Consider the following 22,431-nt stretch of genomic DNA (forward strand, 5'->3'; position numbering starts at 1 on the left):
TAAGTCCGGTTTTTATGATAAGGGGTTGTACGTAACACACACATGTCCAAATAATTGTTTCATCATTTATTTTAGCATGAAAAGCAGTCAAACACAGCATTTTACACTGAAATAGTAACCGTTGCTGCACTATTACTGCATTACCGTAGCAAACAATTGCTAAGATTGGCAACAACCAGAAACAGCAAACTAATAGGCCAAAGTCTCCCAAATTCTAGTTATTTGAAACAAGGAGGCTGAGATGTCAATAAACAGAAAAGTGTATGAGTAATGATGCGAGTGATACATGACAATGAAGACAAACGTTTATTTTATGTTTTACACTGACCACGCTTCTTTTTTTTTTTTTTTTTTTTCAAAACTCGAAATGACCAGCAACAGCAAAACAAAAAAAGAGAACTTTTTAATCTCTCAACCATATCAGCATTATCATTTCAATCTGCCAAGTTAGTACAACTTTCCATTCACCTCTCATATACACTACAGGTGCACTAAAGTGTGTTTACTCCAATATGATGCAAGCATGAAATACAGCATACTCAAAAACAAATGCAAAACAATAGTATCTAATACCATTTACAACCCTTTACAATCATCTAAAAAAATTAAATTTGTGGTGAGATCCTCAAAGCATCCACAACTGAATAATAAATGCTCTGTAAGATCACATACTACTAACAAAATATAATTTTTGTTTAAAATATCTATGTTTACGTCACCTTTTCTCTTCATTTATATCCCTCAGCCGTCGCCCACTCAGGTCTCTGCATGCCTCTCTATTAGTTGTTTTTTCTATTTGTGCACCGATTGCCCTAAGCATGGATCCAAAACCTATTGAAGAAGAAAATTTATTTTTAACTCTGTATGATAATTGCCTAATTAACAAGAGAATGCATATAAAATCACACAAAATGTAAAATAAGCAAAAGGCAACCACTCATCTACAGCAGACAGAAACAAATAACAGAAAACAGTATTCACACTAACTTTTGAATTCTTGCCTTTTTCCTAGCGAAAATACACACATTCATGCACACAACCACACAGACAACAAAATGCACATTCCCAAGCCTGTTGTGAGACTAATTACTGATTATTGATTGTTGAGAACAACTGCCTGGGCTGATGAAGGCGGGGAGACATAAGGGGAAGATGCACAACACAAGGAGAGGGTAGAGGATTAGTGCAAGACAAGTCTTTCAACTGATATAACTCAGCAGCTGGACAACAAAATGAAAGGAAGAAAGAGGGATGAAGAGCTTATAAGATATGTAGAAAGGGAGGAGGGATGGGAGGGGGGAAGGGAAAGGGCGTATTAGATGGACTCCACATACTGATGGGGGAGGAAGAGTGTTGGGAGTGCACGATATGAATGGGGAAGGAGAGGTGTCAACAGAAGAGAGAAGGAAAAAAAGTACAGTGAGGCAGTGGGAAACAGATTGGCGGAGGTTTAGTCTATGGCGATTGCGAGTGCACGATATGCTGGACAGACAATTCTCACAGGCATAGTTCATAGAAGCCTGTGCTGGAAAGAAGTATCCAAATGACTGCACAGTGAAGCAGCTGTCGATGTCATTTTTGCTGTGGTGCGCAACATGTTCATCAACTGGATGGTCAAGTCTGTCATTTGCCACAGTTTGGAAGTGGCCATTCTTGCAAGTCATAGAATGCTGTACAGTAACTGCAGCAAAACCAGTATACAACACATCTAAATTCACACTTAGCCCTGCCCTTTATTGGACAGGAAAACCCTGTGACTAGACTGTTGAAGGAGGTGTGGGTGGGTGTGTGGGACAGGTATTAAAGCTGGACCAACTGCATGGAAATGACCCTTGGAAAGCAGAATTGGAAAAGGGATGGAAAAGTACATTATGTATGTCAGGTGGATGGCAGAACACAACTTTGGGTGATGTGGGTAGGATTTTGGGTGACATATCCCTCATCTCAGGGTACAACGAGAGGTAGTCTAATCCCCAACTAAGAACGTGGTTGAGATTTGCAAGGCCAGGGTGATATTGGGTGATAAGAAGAGTGCTGGTTGGTGGCTGGTTAACATGTTTACTGGTGTTGGAGGAGATGGCATGGGAGACCTGTTTGTGGACGAGCTGGAAAAGATAGTGTCTATCAGTAAAGGTTCTGTTATGGTTATCAGTATATTTCAACAACTCCTGCTTTCCACTGCAGAAATTGCATCCCTAGGTGGTGAGGATGTAAGGAAGAAACTTTTTGGCATGGAGTGCATGACAGCTATCGAAGTGGAGGTACTTTTGGTGGTTGGTGCACTTGCTATGAGCAGACGTATCCAGTGAGCCATCTGAGAGTTGGAGATCAACATCTAGGCAGGTGACTTGTTAAGTTGAGAAGGACAAGTTGCAGCAGATTTGTAGGTGATGAGGTTATGGAGGAAAGAATAAAGGTTTCCAGGGGACATTTGGAAAGGTAGTGTTCCATAGCTGTAAGGCCATGGACATGAGAGATGATAGTGAATAAGGATACTGCATTAACAGTGATCAACAAGAAGTCTAGTGGTAACAGGACAGGAACTGTGGAAAAGAGGTGAAGGAAATGAGCCTTGTCTCGGCTGTAGGACAGGAAATTATGGGCAACAGTTTTGAGGTGTTGGGCAACAAAGGCAAAGATGCATTCTGTGGAAGCACTATACCCAACCACAATGGTACAACCTGTAGGGAGACCTGTTTGCAGACTTTGGGGAGTGGGTAGAAAATAGGAATTTGGGGTAGGGGGTGGTGCTAGTGTAAGGAGGGAGGTGGGTTCAGGTGTCAGGTTTTGGGATGGACCTAGGGCTTAGAAGAGCTGCTGGAGGTCATTTTGGACTTCAGGAATGGGATTATGGTCATAAAGTTTGCATGCAGAGGTGTCTGAAAGTTGGCGGAGATGTTCGGCTCAATGGAGAGGAACTTAGGAAAGGAAGGTGAGGCCCGGTTGGAAGTGAGGAATTTCGGAAAGATTACCACGGGATAACTGGATGGAAAGGGGAAAGATCACAATTAGAGGGAAGTTAGAACTGTTTCAAATGAGGTTCTATATGGAGTTTTGCCTGGATGTTGTCAATGGATGTGACAAAGAAATATCTTCACTGCAAAGAACAAGTAAAGGAAAGACGGTCCTTCACAAGTTGAGTATGGTTGAAATTAGGTTAGGTACTAAAGATGATTCCTTAACAAAGTACAGAGACTTCTGCAGGGATGCAGAAAGATTGACAAGTGTTACATGATAGCGATAGGGTGTTTCATGGACGGCCGAGTAAGTCAGCAAGGGATGGTCCAGAAGCTATGAGCAGTTGACGGGGAGGGGGGGGGGGGAGGGGGGGGAGAGTTGGACTAGAGTGGTAGGCTCTTACTCAGCTATAGACAATCCCTTGCAGATATAAGAGTAGCAGGAATAGCTTCCTCGAATGGAGCTGGAAATGCTGTTCCAACTGCTGAAAGGCAAATTTCTACTGCAGTGATGGCATTCAAGAAGTTGTGGCCACAGACTGAAAGGATTTTTTGGATATAGTGGAGGCTGTCATGTATGGTATGAGCTTGGTTTGTATGATTATGAAGGACTTGATTGGTGTGCATGAGGGACTGATGGAATAGGAAAGAAGGAGATTCTTGCAGTAGGATGGGTGACAGCCTGGGATGCCAATTTATTGGTAAGCTCGTTAGGTGGGATACCATGTGACACATAAGATTTCAGGACAAGGATGTGCGACTAGAGTTCTGATGTGCGACTAGAGTTCTGCAAGGACAAAAGATAGTTTTCAGAACTGGCAGAAACAGATAGAGCAGGAATTCATGGTGGGATTATCGGGAGACAAAAGGATGAAAGGATTTACTGAAAAAATTGTTTAAACAGACTGAAAATAAGAAAACTGACACTTCTTGTTGAAGTGTTATAATGGAAATAAATCATAGGTGGTATACAGAAAACCATGCAGAAAGTTAGAAGGAAGCTCAAAAAAAAATGTTTTAAAGAAGCAGGAAGAAATAGGCATGCTCACAATGAAATACGTTCAATCGCAAATTACACACACAACAGTGAGAAATGCGCTACAGTACAATGTGATCATAAACGAACACAAGCAATCAGCTAACAGTCAAGTGAATTGTCAGTGGAGAATATGTTAAAAACAGAAGTGGAGCGAACTGATGTAAGGTGCACATTCTTTGCAGGAATGTGCTGTAAACTACAGGAACACGGTGGGAAATATTAGTTGTAAATATTTCTCTATTCAAAATAGGGAGGAGAAAGGTACCCATTCACAAGTCCTCAATTATCAAATAATTTTTAAAGTTCATCTGAAAGACCACACAATAACAAGTGAGGTCACGAGTACTACAAAATTTAAAATAACCAAAATGAGAATAACACCAATAAATTTATTTAGGCAGTATTTTAAATAAGTTATGACACTGTCATATGTCACTGAATTAGTAACTATGGTAAGGAACATTCTGGTAGAACATTAATAATTAGGAGTAAAGGAGAGTTAATAGCTATTGCACATCAGGTTTTAGTGGACTGTAAGTCATGAATCAACATGAATTGTTGCAGCCAGCAAGAAATCACAATGGCACAATCCACTTTCTCATTGATACATCTCATTGGGTAATCACAGCAGGGGACAGACCAAGAACATCTGGATTGGAATAGTAAACAATTAAAGCAAAGGTATTATCATTATTATTATTATTATTATTATTATTATTATGCACTTGCTAAACAATACTGAATCTGCTTGCTTTATTCGTCTCTTGGTTTCTCTCTAAAATTTTTACTCCCCATGCTTCTCTCCAGAACTAAATTGGTGATCCCTTGAAGCCTCAGAATGTGTCCTAGCAACTAATCCCTTCTTTTAGTCAGGTTGTACCAAAATTTCTCTTGTCCCCAATTCTCATTAGTTACATGACCTACCCATCTAATCTTCAGCATTCTTCTGTAGCACCAGATTTCCAAAGCTTCTGTTCTCATTTTGTCTAAACTGTTTATTGTCCAAATTTCATTTCCACACATAGCTACACTCCATCCAAATACTTTCAGAAAGGACTTCCTGACACACAAATCTATACTCGATGTAAACAAATTTCTCTTCTTCAGAAACGCTTTCCTTGCCATTGCCAGTCTACATTTTATATCCTCCTACTTCGACCATCAGTTATTTTGCTTCCCAAATAGTAAAACTCATTTACTACTTTAAGTGTCTCATTTCCTAATCTAATTCCCTCAACATCACCTGATTTAATTCGTCTACATTCCATTATCCTCGTTTTGCTTTTGTTGATGTTCATCTTATATCCTCGTTTCACGATACTGTTCCATTCCATTCAACTGCTCTTCCACGCCCTTTGCTGTCTCTGCCAGAATTACAATGTCATCGGCAAACCTCAAAGTTTTTATTTCTCCTCCCTGGACTTCAATATCTACTCCAAATTGTTCTTCTTCTTCCTGTACTGCTTGCTCAATATACAGACAGAATAACATCAGGGATAGGCTACAACCCTGTCTCACTCTCTTCTCGACCACTTCTTCCCTTTCACGCCCCTCATCTCTTACAGCTGTCATTTGGTTTTTGTACAAACTGTAAATAGCCTATCGCTCCCTGTATTTTACCCCTGCCACCTTTAGAATGTGAAAGAGAGTTTTCCAGTCAATAACGTCAAAAGTTTTCTCTAAGTCTACAAACACTATAAATGTAGGTTTGCCTTTGCTAACCCTACTTTATATGAGAAGCCGTAGGGTCGGTATTGCCTCACGTGCTCCTACATTTCTCCAGCATCAAAACTGGTCTTCCCCAAGGTCGGCTTCTACCAGTATTTTCATTCTTCTGCAAAGGATTTGTGTTAGTATTTTGCAGCCATGACTTATCAAACAAATAGTTCAGTAATTTTTGCACCAGCCAGCCCCTGCTTTCTTTGAAAATGGAATTATTATATTACTCTTGAAGTCTGAGAGTATTTCACCTGTCTCATACATCTCGCTCACCTAATGTAAGAGTTATGTCATGGCTGGTTATCCCAAGGCTATCAGTAGCTCTAATAGAATGTTGTCTACTCCTAGGGACTTGTTTCAACTTCAGTCTGAACAGAGCTCTGTCAAATTCTTCACGCAGTATCGTATCTCCCTTCCCATCTTCCTCTACATCCTCTTCCCTTTCCATAATATTGCCGTCAAGTATGTCTGCCTTGTATAGACCCTCTACATACTCCTTCAACCTTTTTCCTTTCCCTTCTTTCCCACCTGGGCACTCTATTTTCATACAGACGGGTCTCTCTTCTCCAAAGGTCTCTTAAATTTTCCCGTAGGCAGTATCTATCTTACTCCTAGTGATATATGCTCTACATCCTTGCATTTGTCCTCTAGCCATTCCTGCTTAGCCATTTTGCACTTCTTGTCAGTCTCATTTTTTAGACATTTGTCTTCCCTTTCGTCTACTTTGTTTATCACATTTTTATATTTTTTCCATTCATTGATTAAATTGAACATCTCTTGTGTTATGCAATGATTTTTACTAGCCCTCATCTTTTTACCTACTTGATCCTCTGCTGCCTTCACTATTTAAAACTACCCATTCTTCTTCTGCTGTATTCCTTTCCCCCGTTCTTGACAATCGTTCCCTAATGCTCCCTCTGAAACCCCCTACAACCCCTGGTTCTTACAGTTTATCCAGCTCCCGTCTCGTTAGATTCCTACCTTTTTGCAGTTTCTTCAGTTTTAATCTGCAGTTCATGACCAATGAATCGTGGTCAGAGTTCACATCTGCCCCTGGAAATGTCTTATAATTTAAAATCTGGTTCCTAACTCACTGGCTAACTATTATATAATCAGTCTGAAACCTTTGAGTGTCTGCAGGTCTATTCCATGTATACAGCTTTCTCTTATGATTCTTAAACCAAGTGTTAGCTATGATTAAATTATACTCTGGTCAAAATTCAAACAGGCAGCTTCCACTTTCCTTCCTTTCACGCAGTCCATATTCACCTGCTACTTTTCCTTCTCTTCCTTTTCCTACTATTGAATTCCAGTCCCCCATGACTTAAATTGTTATCTCCTTTAACTTTCTGAATAATTTCTTTTATCTCATCATACATTTCCTCTATCTCCTCCTCATCTGCAGCACTAGTTGGCATATAAACTTGTACTACTGTGGTGAGTGTGGGCACCATGTCTGTCTTGGCTACAATAATGCATTCAGTATGCTTATCTGCATTTTTATTTTTCTAACCTACCTGCCCGATTCAGGGATCTGACATTCCACACTCCGATCCGTAGATCACCTGTTTTGTTTCTCCTGATAACGACATCCTCCTGAGTAGTCCCCGCCAAAAGATCCAAATGGGGGACTATTTTGCATCCAGAGTATTTTACCCAAGAGGATTCCATCATCATTTAACCATACAGTAGAGATGCTTGCCCTGGGTAAAAATTACGGCCTTAGTTTCCCCTTAAATTCAGTTGTTCACGGTACCAGCACAGTAAAGTTGTTTTGGTTTATGATAGAAGACCAGATCAGTTAATCTGATTAATATGAAGCTCACACATCTCACACGTTCAGGTAGCTAATGCTGTTATAAATGAACTTGGGTGAAAGAAGGAAATCTGGGAATGTTGGAGTCAAAGGGTCAGTAAAAGTAATAACATTAAAAAAGGGTCCTACCTGTTCCCACAGTATCGTTCTTGGTTCCCAGAATCCCATTACTAAAGGGGAAACAATGAGCCAAAAACAGAACACGTGTTTAACGCGAGTAATAGCGTCCCAGGTCTCTCAGAAAGAAATGTTCTATAACTTACTTGTCAAACATGCTGAATACCGGTATAGAAAGAAGCACCATCAATCGCAAAAAGTAATTGCAAAAGTATGTTCAAATAAGTCATTGTAAATTTCACGTGTGATTGTATCTTGTGAACAATTGCCAAACAGATTATTTTTATGCAGTACAAATTCTTTTATGCAGGATTCAAATGCAGCCACAGCAGAAGGGTCAGAATTAGAGTTGTGCACAACGCTGGTTTCAGCCTGGCCAGCCCATGTGTCACTTGCCGGCCCCTATGTGTCACACAATAGCTTGCTGGGCTGGCGGAACCATCCACTGCACTAAAGACAGCACGCTTGCAGGTCAACCCATCAGTCTGTCAGCTCACCAGCCTGCTGTACTGTGCACTCTGCTACCAAGCAGTGATCCAGCCTGTTGCATGTGCTGCAGTCCACTGTTTCTGTGGTTACATAGACTTTCCCGGAGGGCTGAACGGAAAGCCTCTCCAGTTTGTCTGACGAACCGGTTTCAGGCGCTGTCTCCGGCTGATACTGATCTTCGGCCTGACATGGCTGCTTGTCCTGTTCCAGAGGTTGCCCCTCAGTCTGCAAGATCCGGGCAGTTGCAGAGGGTGGGCTTACTGGTAGTTGGGAGCTCCAACGTCAGGCGCGTAATGGGGCCCCTTAGTGAAATGGCAGCAAGAGAGGGGAAGAAAACCAATGTGCACTCCGTGCATACCGGGGGGAGTCATTCCAGATGTGGAAAGTGTCCTTCCGGATGCCATGAAGGGTACAGGGTGCACCCATCTGCAGGTGGTCGCTCATGTCGGCACCAATAATGTGTGTCGCTATGGATCGGAGGAAATCCTCTCTGGCTTCCGGCGGCTATCTGATTTGGTGAAGACTGCCAGTCTCGCTAGCGGGATGAAAGCACAGCTCACCATCTGCAGCATCGTCGACAGGACTGACTGCGGACCTTTGGTACAGAGCCGAGTGGAGGGTCTGAATCAGAGGCTGAGACGGTTCTGCGACCGTGTGGGCTGCAGATTCCTCGACTTGCGCCATAGGGTGGTGGGGTTTCGGGTTCCGCTGGATAGGTCAGGAGTCCACTATACGCAACATGCGGCTACATGGGTAGCAGGGGTTGTGTGGCGTGGGCTGGGCGGTTTTTTAGGTTAGATGGCCTTGGGCAAGTACAGAAAGGGCAACAGCCTCAACGGGTGCGGGGCAAAGTCAGGACATGCGGGGACCAAGCAGCAATCGGTATTGTAATTGTCAACTGTCGAAGCTGCGTTGGTAAAGTACCGGAACTTCAAGTGCTGATAGAAAGCACCGAAGCTGAAATCGTTATAGGTACAGAAAGCTGGCTTAAGCCAGAGATAAATTCTGCCGAAATTTTTACAAAGGTACAGACGGTGTTTAGAAAGGATAGATTGCATGCAACCGGTGGTGGAGTGTTCGTCGCTGTTAGTAGTAGTTTATCCTGTAGTGAAGTAGAAGTGGATAGTTCCTGTGAATTATTATGGGTGGAGGTTACACTAAACAACCGAACTAGGTTAACAATTGGCTCCTTTTACCGACCTCCCGACTCAGCAGCATTAGTGGCAGAACAACTGAGAGAAAATTTGGAATACATTTCACATAAATTTTCTCAGCATGTTATAGTCTTAGGTGGAGATTTCAATTTACCAGATATAGACTGGGACACTCAGATGTTTAGGACGGGTGGTAGGGACAGAGCATCGAGTGACATTATACTGAGTGCACTATCCGAAAATCACCTCGAGCAATTAAACAGAGAACCGACTCGTGGAGATAACATCTTGGACCTACTGATAACAAACAGACCCGAACTTTTCGACTCTGTATGTACAGAACAGGGAATCAGTGATCATAAGGCCGTTGCAGCATCCCTGAATATGGAAGTTAATAGGAATATAAAAAAGGGAGGAAGGTTTATCTGTTTAGCAAGAGTAATAGAAGGCAGATTTCAGACTACCTAACAGATCAAAACGAAAATTTCTGTTCCGACACTGACAATGTTGAGTGTTTATGGAAAAAGTTCAAGGCAATCGTAAAATGCGTTTTAGACAGGTACGTGCTGAGTAAAACTGTGAGGGAGGGGAAAAACCCACCGTGGTACAACAACAAAGTTAGGAAACTACTGCGAAAGCAAAGAGAGCTCCACTCCAAGTTTAAACGCAGCCAAAACCTCTCAGACAAACAGAAGCTAAACGATGTCAAAGTTAGCGTAAGGAGGGCTATGCGTGAAGCGTTCATTGAATTCGAAAGTGAAATTCTATGTACCGACTTGACAGAAAATCCTAGGAAGTTCTGGTCTTACGTTAAATCAGTAAGTGGCTCGAAACAGCATATCCAGACACTACGGGATGATGATGGCATTGAAACAGAGGATGACACGCGTAAAGCTGAAATACTAAACACCTTTTTCCAGAGCTGTTTCACAGAGGAAGACCGCACTGCAGTTCCTTCTCTAAATCCTCGCACAAACGAAAAAATGGCTGACATCGTAATAAGTGTCCAAGGAATAGAAAAGCAACTGGAATCACTCAATAGAGGAAAGTCCACTGGACCTGACGGGATACCAATTCGATTCTACACAGAGTACGCGAAAGAACTTGCCCCCCTTCTAACAGCCGTGTACCGCAAGTCTCTAGAGGAACGGAGGGTTCCAAATGATTGGAAAAGAGCACAGATAGTCCCAGTCTTCAAGAAGGGTCGTCGAGCAGATGCGCCTGGAAACCCAGAATCTACTATGTAGGAATCAACATGGATTCCGGAAACAGCGATCGTGTGAGACCCAACTCGCCTTATTTGTTCATGAGACCCAGAAAATATTAGATACAGGCTCCCAGGTAGATGCTATTTTTCTTGACTTCCGGAAGGCGTTCGATACAGTTCCGCACTGTCGCCTGATAAACAAAGTAAGAGCCTACGGAATATCAGACCAGCTGTGTGGATGGATTGAAGAGTTTTTAGCAAACAGAACACAGCATGTTGTTATCAATGGAGAGACGTCTACAGACGTTAAAGTAACCTCTGGCGTGCCACAGGGGAGTGTTATGGGACCATTGCTTTTCACAATATATATAAATGACTTAGTAGATAGTGTCGGAAGTTCCATGCGGCTTTTCGCGGATGATGCTGTAGTATACAGAGAAGTTGCATCATTAGAAAATTGTAGCGAAATGCAGGAAGATCTGCAGCGGATAGGCACTTGGTGCAGGGAGTGGCAACTGACCCTTAACATAGACAAATGTAATGTATTGCGAATACATAGAAAGAAGGATCCTTTATTGTATGATTATATGATAGCGGAACAAACACTGGTAGCAGTTACTTCTGTAAAATATCTGGGAGTATGCGTGCGGAACGACTTGAAGTGGAATGATCACATAAAATTAATTGTTGGTAAGGCGGGTACCAGGTTGAGATTCATTGGGAGAGTGCTTAGAAAATGTAGTCCATCAACAAAGGAGGTGGCTTACAAAACACTCGTTCGACCTATACTTGAGTATTGCTCATCAGTGTGGGATCCGTACCAGATCGGTCTGACGGAGGAGATAGAGAAGATCCAAAGAAGAGCGGCGCGTTTCGTCACAGGGTTATTTGGTAACCATGATAGCGTTGCGGAGATGTTTAATAAACTCAAGTGGCAGACTCTGCAAGAGAGGCGCTCTGCATCACGGTGTAGCTTGCTCGCCAGGTTTCGAGAGGGTGCGTTTCTGGATGAGGTATCTAATATATTGCTTCCCCCTACTTATACCTCCCGAGGAGATCACGAATGTAAAATTAGAGAGATTAGAGGGCGCACGGAGGCTTTCAGACAGTCGTTCTTCCCGCGAACCATACGCGACTGGAACAGGAAAGGGAGGTAATGACAGTGGCACATAAAGTGCCCTCCGCCACACACCGTTGGGCGGCTTGCGGAGTATCAATGTAGATGTAGATGTAGTGACTAATGATACTCTTTTTGGTTATACAGCCAGATAATGTAGTCATCTTGACATAATATTTCAACAGACCAACTGGCTGCCATCTTTAAGTGGGTATGCTGATGCACAATCTCACCAGAACTGAGTTTCCAACAGATTTGGCAGCTCCTCTGTATGGAAACTCAGTTCCAGAGAGACTGGGCATCAGCATACTAACCTGACGACGGCAGCCAGTTGGTTCGTTGAAATGTTGTGTCAAGATGACTACATTATCTGGCTACATACCCGAGAAGAGTATCATCACAATTTGTCTATGTCTGCTACATCCTAAAACTTCTGTGGAAAAGATATGGCTCTGACATAGTGTACTAGTTTATGCCTAGGGCAGTAATAGATTCATACATTGTGACTGTTAGTGGTTCCGCCCTATTTGAGCAATGTCTTTAGTTCTGATGATGAACAACTTTGATATTAAGAATCTATCCAAAGGTATTCTTTAATTGTTATCACTATCACATGCACCCTTGTGATCACAAAAAACACCTACATGAATACTGGAACTGGTTGGAAGTAAAATAAAATTATGAACTGGCACTACTATGAAGTATGCATGCCCAAATATTCTTCGAAACTGCTGCCCACATGCCCCTGCACATTTAATTGAAATTATAACAAAGGAGGAGAAATATTACGATTTGCAGACAGAGGCAGAATTTAATGCAGCAGAAGTGACAGGGTGCTCCTGCGTGATGGAGATGCAACAAGCCAGTGGGACTTGTCAATCCCTGGCCTGATGGGTTGTACTCAACTACAGTGTCCTGTGATTCAAATGGGCTGTCCCTGAGCTGGACAGGTGTGTTGTTGCATATGAGCCCATTACATCATTTTATCTCCACGCTAACCAAAACTCCTTCGTGTAGCTTATTCATTTTGACAACATTGTGAGACACCATGTCATACTCAAACTATTTTTGTGCTTCATGGTGTGTATCTAGTGACTAACTGAACTACAATTTTTGCTCCAAGCAACCAATTATTATTTGTTATCGACTCTGGGCCACCTTCAGCAATCCACACACACTTGAAGAGCAATCTGTCAAATTACTAACTGGCTAATAGGCAGTCATAATTATTTTTTTTCCATTCAATGTTAATGTAACTCCAATACATCTTTTCAAGCAGCATAACTATCCTCATAACTTTCATTTCTTCACATTTTTTGCCTCTTTGCCTACTTCTTTTACTTTCTATAATTTTTTCCCCCCTCCTTGCCTGATCTCAACTTGTCTTGTATTCTTTTCAAAGTACCCCCTCTTTCTTCCACCTTCCTGATATTCTAACTTGCATTTGTATGGCATTTCATTTTCCACTGCATCAACATAATCCCTGAAGAGGAAAATATTGAATTAATAATTATTTTGTGGTTTGACTACGGTTTGTCACAGCTGACCATCTCCAATCTGCACCTTCCTCTTTAAATCCTAATTACAAAATACACGGCCAAAAGGCAGCAACACATTTCAAGTGCAGTCTGTTTTAGATGAAATGCATTCTTACAACATGAAAATAATTCACTTCATGTAAACATTTTGGTTTCTGGAGTTCAATGGTCACTTCTCTTTGAAGGACTTCATTACTTGGCAATATTCACTAAAAATAATGAAGGCTGTAATAGATCTTAATATAGAAAACAAAAGCAATGTATTTCAAGCATTCAGAACTCAATCTACTTAACCAGTAATTTGTGGCAAAAATGACAATAAAAGAGTACTGGGTTAGGATCAAAGAAAAGCAATCAGGTGTGTGTGTGTGTGTGTGTGTGTGTGTGTGTGTGTGTGTGTGTGTGTGTGTGTGTGTGCGCGCGCTTGAGTGTGTATTGTTGACACACCAAAAGCTGTAATTCTGAGAGTCTTTTTTTGTGCCTATCGTGGCTCAGCATCTCTGCTATATGGTGAGTAGCAACTTTCCTTCTCATAGTATTGTTACATTCCATCCTGGATTTGCCAGTGTTTCATGACAACAAAAGAGGTTTAAAGGAAAAATTAAGTTTCACAGGAAAAACCTAAAATAATCCACTGTCCAAAATAACCACCTCGGGCTAGAAAGATGAGTGGAAGGGAGCAATAACACACATCATTTGCTTGACTTGATTCACAAAGAGAGGCTTGCAGAAAGCATGTATGTTACATGTACAGCCTTTGCACACAAAAGGTCATGGTATTCGGAAGATGCAAAGACCCAAATCAACTATATATTAATTTCAGAGAGACAGGAGTTTCCCCACATCTGACTAGGTGAGTACCAGGCTGGTACCCAAGTCCTGCTTTAGCTACACAATTTGTACATTTCTGGAAAACGTTCGCACTCTTTCATACGAATAACACTATACGCAGACAGTTGGGGGTGAACATATTCAGTTCTGGAGAGTGATACGCTGTTGGCAGGAAGGAACCCCGTGTGGATGTGGGGCAAAGGTACAAAAAAGTGTTCTGACAGATACTACAGGGTGTATACATGGACAAGGAAAAATATTCCGGATTTTTCCCAGATTTCCCGGTTAAAAATACACTTTCTCCTGGATGAAAGTACACTTTTTCTATGTTAAGTAACAGTATACTTTTCCTCATAACTGTAAAACTTATCAATCCTTTCAATGGTTGTGGTACATAACACCAGCGTAGAACTTCCCGGCACTTTAGAAAATGAAAATCAGGGAAAAAAACACATTTTGGGAAGATGTCTGATGTGCAGCAACATGTATGCTACATATTTTTCGAATTACGAAAGTATTAATTCAAATTCCACCAAACACCACATGTTACCTTCCGAAGGATTGAAATTGAGATTGCGATGCGCTTTTGTACGCCAGGCTTAGCTCATGTCATGCGATCTCACCAGCCGATGACAGCGGATATTCAGAGCATAGGACACTTGATGTAGTCAGCCAATAGCAACATCACTGTTAAGTAGCGCAAACACACAAATAGGAAAAGGTAATGGTTTAAATTAATATACATAGTGCTCCTACAAGAAAAGAAAAGCTTTCACGTTTAATGTTGGTCTTTAAGATTAATAAGCTGCAAGAGAAGCTAAGCTTTTGCACATAATGTTGACCTTTTTTGAGCATGTTACACTTCAAGATACAAATGTGCCAGTAAAATTTTTAACAAAGACAAATGTTTGACCTTCTGGGCTCGTAAATACTCTAAATGGTCGTCTTCAGAGATTTGATTTTTGAACAATAGTCAAACGCTCTGTGATTTAAGAAATTCATCGGACATTCACGCACAGAGTTCATCTTGCATAAAAGGAAATTTACTTTGAAAGTAACGCTTTTCAAACAACCATTTGGAATACTTTCCTGTGACCTGTTTGAAATAGGTTCGTTTCAGCAGTTGCCAGAGAGCGCCAGATAACAGGCGTCGCCACACTTGCGCAGCTACGATGGTGCAGGAAGCCAGTACATTCATACATGTAAAACATTAAAAGATCTTACATTATGTCAAAAAAAAACAAGACATTAGAGGATACTCCAAGAGCATGGGAATTTTGTGAACCATACTAAAATGCATAATTCAGCTTAAAGTGCACATTCGTATGTCCAGATTCAGATGTAAATTGTCTTGGAGTACCAGTACTGTATTACCTCATATTTTGTTCTTTATTATGGCATAATGCCATATGCGCTAGAAGATGAAATCGTGAACTTGAAATGCAGCGAACAGTTGAAACTAGCCAATAGTGTGGAATTAAACACTTTGTTTAAAATAAATTGACTGCCTCAGAAGAAAAGATCAATGAAAGTCAAATGTCTTTAACAAACCGACAAAAATGACTTCATCGTTCTGCAAGGCGATTAACACTTGCTGTCAGAAAGGTGGAATAATATATTTTAGCCCTCTGTCATTATGTGAATGAATTTTAATTCACTTGATAGCTCCCAGTCACAGAAATTCATTTTGTTTTCATTTGACGTGAGAGCAATAAATGAAGAGGAAACAGGAAAATCACTTAACGTGGAGACTACCACCTCCCCACTGCTCTGTGCATCAGGTCCAGAGCTACGATATTTCCGAACTGGAGCAATATTAGATAGTGGCACTCCCCCTCCCTTGAGTGTTTGAGGTAGGACGCCAAAAATTAAAAAAGTTGACTTTTCAAAAATATCTTCATTTTGTAGCATACATCTTTCTGAAGAGTCTGATACATAAAACATATATGTTCGAGGTAACATAAGGCATGTTATTTGACCTTAAGTGTGCCAAAGTGCAGTGCCACGCCTCTTCACATAGCATTCTTCCATTGCACGTCTCTGTATTTCGATCTGTGGATTTCAAACATGTAATATTTTGTAATGGATGCCAAACTATATTCAGGCCAGTGGAAATTAAAATGCTCTGTGGTGCCTCTCCAGCTAACAGTTGGCTGGTTTGACATCCTGCCCCTCTTTAAAAAAATCTCACAATTAATACTGGATGAGGTTATTTGTAACCGGCAGAACAAGAACTCTTCAGAAAATTTGCAGTCTTTACTGCCTATTAGCTAATAACTTGCTGTTTTGTTTGACATAAAATTAAATATAGAATACATAAAATGAGTAGAGACAAGAGACAAGCACAACAGTACACGTTTCTTCAATCCTTAAGTTCTAGCTTTTTTCTCTCTCTAATCTTGCCATCGCTTTATATGGTGTGCTTTCCTTTCTGGGAAAGAATCTATTACCTCAAAGTTTGTCAACATTTTGCTACATGAAAAGACGAAATGCCGTTGTCTAGTACTAGAAAGCTGTTAATACAAATTCTACCCAAGACTGGTGTGGTTTCTTGATCTGATTACACCTATTTTTTCACTGTCTGCTAGATAAAATGAAATAGGCCTGCCTAACACTGCAGGAATTGTTACACACACCAAATAAATGAGACTGCTTTAGCACAAATGGTCATTTTTATAATTCCTGCCAGTGTCAAAACTTATTCTCTGGTTAACTTCCCTAACCCTGCCACAATCACCGGTTTAGTTATCCTGCATTTATTCTCCGGTTAGGCATTATTACATGTTTGTACAACACGTTTTCCACACTACTTCCAGAATAGAACTTTAGTGGCTGATAGCCGGGGACTGTATAACTGGCCCTTAGCAGTCCGGTCAAAAATTTTCTGTCAAAATTTCATTTTCTTGGATACACGAGAAAACAATACGTAATCTTTGTTGCCTGTTATTCCTGTAAGTCATTTATTTCCACTCTGGTAGTCTGAATCTATGGAATTCACTAGTAATTAAACAAAGCTGATTATTTGCAAACACAGTCAAACCACATAAACAGCGATTGGCATTCACCAGTTTGGCTTTATTCCACTCAGCTTTTATAGACCCATCCCCTTTTGTCTGCAGGAAAGTTTATTTCTAGATGCGACGGGGATTCTCCTGGCAGAGACATCACGTATACTATGCTCGCATTCAAAGATCAAGTTATTATTCATTCAGAAATCAACTTAGGATTTGTTCAAAAACCAACAGGGATGCTTTCAAAATCATAAGAGTAATCGATATACCAACGTGCGCTGGATGCCAGGTGCTTTGTGAAACAAGGTCTTTTTTCTCAATAATATGAATTTGGCGTCCCTCCCCCAGAGGCAGACACCCCGGTTTGCATCCACCCCCTAGTATCGGGCCTGCTGCGCATGTGTGACTCAGGCAGCTTAAGCACACCAGGAAAATTTTTCCGGATAGCATCTGGCTGTTTGCTGCTATTGCTTACACAGCTAACTGCCACACTTCTGGAGCAGAAAGTGGGAGAAGGTACTACTCATACGCGTCTCAACTGCACATGCCCATAAGCTCGCTCGCAACCGCTCAAACGAATCTAATATAAACAGTTGTTACGTCATGCTCATCAGAGGATATTTGTTGTTATGAAACATTGCATAGTCTTCCTAAAGCCTTTGACACATTTTGCTGTTGGTAGACACTTGTATGAGCACTGTGTTTTGTTGTTGTATGTGATGCATTTCCTTTGCAACTTAAGTTTTTCTTTTTTCTCTTGTTCGTTTTTTATTGCTGCAGGATTATTCTACAGTAGCGAGATACAGTAATATTCTTTGTTAGATTATTGGTTCTTACCAGTCAAAGTTACAAAAATTTAACTGAAAACTAAAACAATGAAAAATTCACGGAATTCTAAAAAAGTCCCAGGTTTTTCCCGGTTTTCTCCGGGATGAAAAAATTTCCGGGTTTTTCCCGGATCTCCCGGGTCGTATACATCCTGTACTAATGGTAACCTGGTGGCTGCATCTATGGAAGTAAAACTGCAAACAAATCACAGAAAACACAACCATGCATAGTGCAGTACGAGGTTCAACCACAAGGGACAATTCTGGAACTTGCCAGTATCAAATGGAAGAAAGCAACAGATTTGAAGTATTTGATAAAACAACAGAGGAAATGAATGGAAGTTAAACGAAAGACAGGCAGATTTGAAAAAAGTGATTCAAGCAGCAGCCAAAAACACACTGCCAAATGTAGAATGTATGAAGAGGAAGTGTTACAACAATACATGCAAAACAGCAACAGAAGCCACCATCACAGCCAGAATGGCATGGGTATAGGAGAAATGAAGAATTAGAAATGGGCTACAGGGAGACACAGAAGGAAACAAGTAACATCCTATGAAGAGAAGAAAGACTATACCCAAAGTGCACCGTAGAGAGTATTGGGAACAACCTTAAGGGAAACAACATTCACGAAGTATATGGCACTGCATGCATAAGAAGGGATATCAACTGTGGGCAACAGTTCTAAAATGCTGATGGAACAATTATCACTGGATAAAACGATATATTATGGGCTTGGAAAGAATATTTTGACAACTTACTGAACAGCCCTGAACCAGAAAACAAACTGTAGACAACTTGCTCTACAACAGCTGAACCTCTTGTAAATTACCCTATATATGAAGCTGTAGCCAGTGTTTGAAATGCTGAAAGACCACAAGGCAGCTGGAACTGATGGAATTCCAGTAGAATTGCTGAAACATGGTAGGCATAAACTTCCTGAGATATTGTTTCACCTTGTTCTTAAAATCCATTGAGGTGCAAAAAATACCTGATCAATGGAAGGAATAAATAATTGTTCCTACACAAAAGAAATCAGATGAATAAAACTGCAGGAATTACAGAAAAATTTCCCTACTTGTCACAGCATATGAAGTACTGTCACGTATAATGTTGCAAAGACTCACCCCCTAAACTGAGGACGTAACAGGGGACTACCAGAACAGTTTTTGGATAAACATATCAACAACATTCTGCTTCAGGACCATAAACTAAATGTATGGGAATAAAACATGAAATTGCATTGCCTGTTCAGACCTTCAGAGGGCTTATGATTTTGTACACATAGAACCAATACGGAAAATAATGTCAGCATATGAAATTCCTGAGAAACTCATCAGCTTGGTCAAAATTTGTGTGGAGAAGGCAGTAAGCATGGTAACATACTGCAGGACATTATCAGACTGTTTTAAGAACAAAACTGGACTGAAAGAAGGTGGTGATCGGTCTCAACCTTTTCCATGAAAAAGAACCATGAGAAATCAAGCAAGCGACAAATCGAAACATCACATATAAACAACAAAATATGCTGGCCTACGCAAATGGTTTTAATAGGAAATAACAGTGATGAAACACACTGTTCAAGAAACTAAATGAAACCACCATGAAAATAGGTTTAAAAATTAATGAATAAAAAACAGAATACATGGTAAGACAAAAGGAAAACATGAATCCAGAAAACTAATACATCATCCTTATCAGGCCAGTGCTCTGCACGAAGCCGAAGCATGGAATGTGACCAAACAAGAAGAGCACCAAACCTGTGTCTTCAAAAATAAAGTTTACAGACAAATCAATGGGCCAATATTCAACCAAGCAACACAAAGAGGGGTTTAAAGACCCAATGAAGAACCAGTTATGCTAACCAACCACAACCATTGGTAGTGAACATAGCCAAAGTGAGATGTTTGCATTGGCCGGGCCATATTGTCAGAATGGACCCTGGCAGAATAATCTGTGCGACAAGAAGACTGAAGTATCAAGACCCCCTGGATGACCAAGAAGCAGATGGCAAGATGAGGTGGCCTCCAACTGCAGAGTGTCGAGTGTCACAGAATAGAAGGAAGCAGCACAAGACAGTAAGAACTGGGGGCAGACAGCGAGAGCAGACCACAGCAGTATGGGATCATAATGTCCCAAAGAAGCCAGCAGAGTGAGTGAACATGAGACTTGGATCACACTGAGTTATGTCTCACATACCAATACACATCAAAATTAATCCCAATAAATAACAGAAAATATTGCGCTGAAACAGTCATGGATTGATACAGCTGTAGATACACATCAGAAATTTAGTTTTGTCACTGTCCACAAGAGTTAGGCCAATAACAGCAGCAAGTTTTTGAATTACGTGTAATAAATACCATCGTCGTGCCTAACATTTGTAATTTACATTACTCTTAGTATTTATGAATACGAAAAGTCTCCCCTAGAAAAACTGCTAGAAGCAACATTCATCATCAAATAATGAGAGCTTTATCCTAGGGTTCTACTACACCCAATAAGTACCTGCAGCAGATGTGTGTTCTGCTTCTCATTAGGCACTTACAATTAACATTTATGCAAGCGACACAAGTGACTTGATTTAGATGTTCAATTTGGTTTTACCAAGGAGGTTGTATTTATTTTTTTTTAATTCCATCACTCTAAAATCAGTAATTTGGTTTTTAATGGGCAGCTCTGTGCAATGATCTTGATTTGTAAACGTTCATCCTTTCTAAGATTATATTACAGACACACCATAAAACAAACTATCACTCAAATTTGAACTCTCACAGAGGTTAATGAAAGCTGTAAGACCAAAACTACATCTTCCTTGGGTCTGTAGGTACAGTAAACACTCCATTCATCTAACAAAATCTCTTTTCCGCTCAGGATTCCCTAAATTCTTCAGAACTTATGATTATTTGTAGCACTCTATAATTTCAATTAAGCTACCTTTTAATCAGTTTTAAAGCTACCTGGAAGCTGGTTCATGTTTCTCAATTGTGATCATCTGAATGCCATCAGCTGATAACAAGATTCGTAACTTACACTTATTCTCAAACCACACACTAAAATACTGGAATGCCTGTAAGCCTCAAGGGTAGAAAGATGCACCAATTCAATGAAACCCTATTGAATAAAATCAGTAACAGAATTGCTTCTGAAAGGAGAGCTCTGTATTTTTTTTTTCAGCGATGTGTGTGTGTGTGTGTGTGTGTGTGTGTGTGTGTGTGTGTGTGTTTTGTGATATCACAGAAGAGCTTCATTCCACATCTATGTTCTGAAACATAAAGGATAAATGTTGATCACAAAGAATTGAGGAACTATGGCATCTAATAAGATCTTACGAAGTTAAGGTTGTTTGTTAACAAATAAATTATTATTATTCTTGTCTACAGTTTCTTTATATTCAACTACTCAACAACAACAATCTTCAAATCAGAGAGGACAGGAACAGATGAGATACAACATTTTCCTGTCACAAAGTCCATTATTTCGTGTATTAGCATGCACAAAGGGAAACAAAAATGGGCAAAGTCTTCAGAGAAAACACAGAGACAGTAAGACCCAAGTATGACCTGACAAAACACAAGTGATAAACAAATACAAATGAGAAGAATAAAAACAATAAAAATGAACACACACACACACACACACACACACACACACACACACACACACACAACTAACTAATTATTGATTTATGACTGATCAGGTGACTTAACATTTACCAGACACTGACCAAATGCCAATACAACATGAGGATGAGGTGTGGTTAAATGAGCAAGAGAAGACTGGAACAGAAAGGAAAAATAAATTATCAGAATATGGCCCTGAGACCAATGATGACAACCAGGAGAGTACTTAGGTGGTAAGCAGAATGGAAACATTTTTGAGATAACCTGACTGGGTCAAGTGAGGTAAGTTTAGGATATCATTATGTTATACTACAGTGAATTTGGCTTTGATGATGGTTTATGCATAAGCTATTTAGCTGGTTTGTTTTTCCTTATCACCCACCCTCTTTTCCAGAATCTTTCCTCACATTTTATAGGCAATAACCGCTGCATAACTCATCACTCAATTCACATTTACTGGTTTATAATATACTGACACTTCTCACTTTAATACCGATCAGCCACATGAGACAGTGTGTCTACAAGATTTGATTTTGTCATCACTTCTCAACACAAAATATTCAACACTTTCAGTTTTCTGTTCTTTCAATATACAGAATGCTGATAAGAAATGTCAAATACTGCTCCAGGAGGTAGTACTGGTCAAAACTAGAAGAAAAGTTCTGGTACTGATATGTCCAAAAACCAATGCCTGGCACGATATGGGCCACTGAAGGTACGTAGTTCACAGTCTGTATTTTATTTACAGGTGAGGCAGGATTCACAAGGGATGGCATAGTTAAATACCACAGTACGCACATGTGGGCAGAGGAAAATCCTTGAGCAAATGTAGAGGAGTGACATCAGGACCACTTGAGTATCAATTTAAGGGCAGGAACTGTTGGTGACAGGCTCATAGGACTATACACTTTACCAAAAGGGTTAACAAGTGCTGTATATCACTGATTTCTGCACCTTGGATTACTAGCACTATTGGAGAATGCTAC

The 22,431-nt window shown here is 40.5% G+C and overlaps 1 protein-coding gene across 1 annotated transcript in view; it reads right to left on the reverse strand.

Annotated features, from left to right (window-relative positions):
* The window catches only part of LOC124600515 (replication stress response regulator SDE2), a 55,526-nt gene that overhangs the window by 24,959 nt on the left and 8,136 nt on the right, over positions 1-22,431 (reverse strand). Inside the window, exon 3 of the mRNA XM_047136167.1 lies at positions 720-831. Within this exon, the coding sequence (XP_046992123.1) occupies positions 720-831 (112 nt within the window). The remainder of the gene's footprint in view (positions 1-719; positions 832-22,431) is intronic.

This window comes from Schistocerca americana, chromosome 1 (genome assembly GCF_021461395.2).
Source record: "Schistocerca americana isolate TAMUIC-IGC-003095 chromosome 1, iqSchAmer2.1, whole genome shotgun sequence".
Classification (NCBI taxonomy): domain Eukaryota; kingdom Metazoa; phylum Arthropoda; class Insecta; order Orthoptera; family Acrididae; genus Schistocerca; species Schistocerca americana.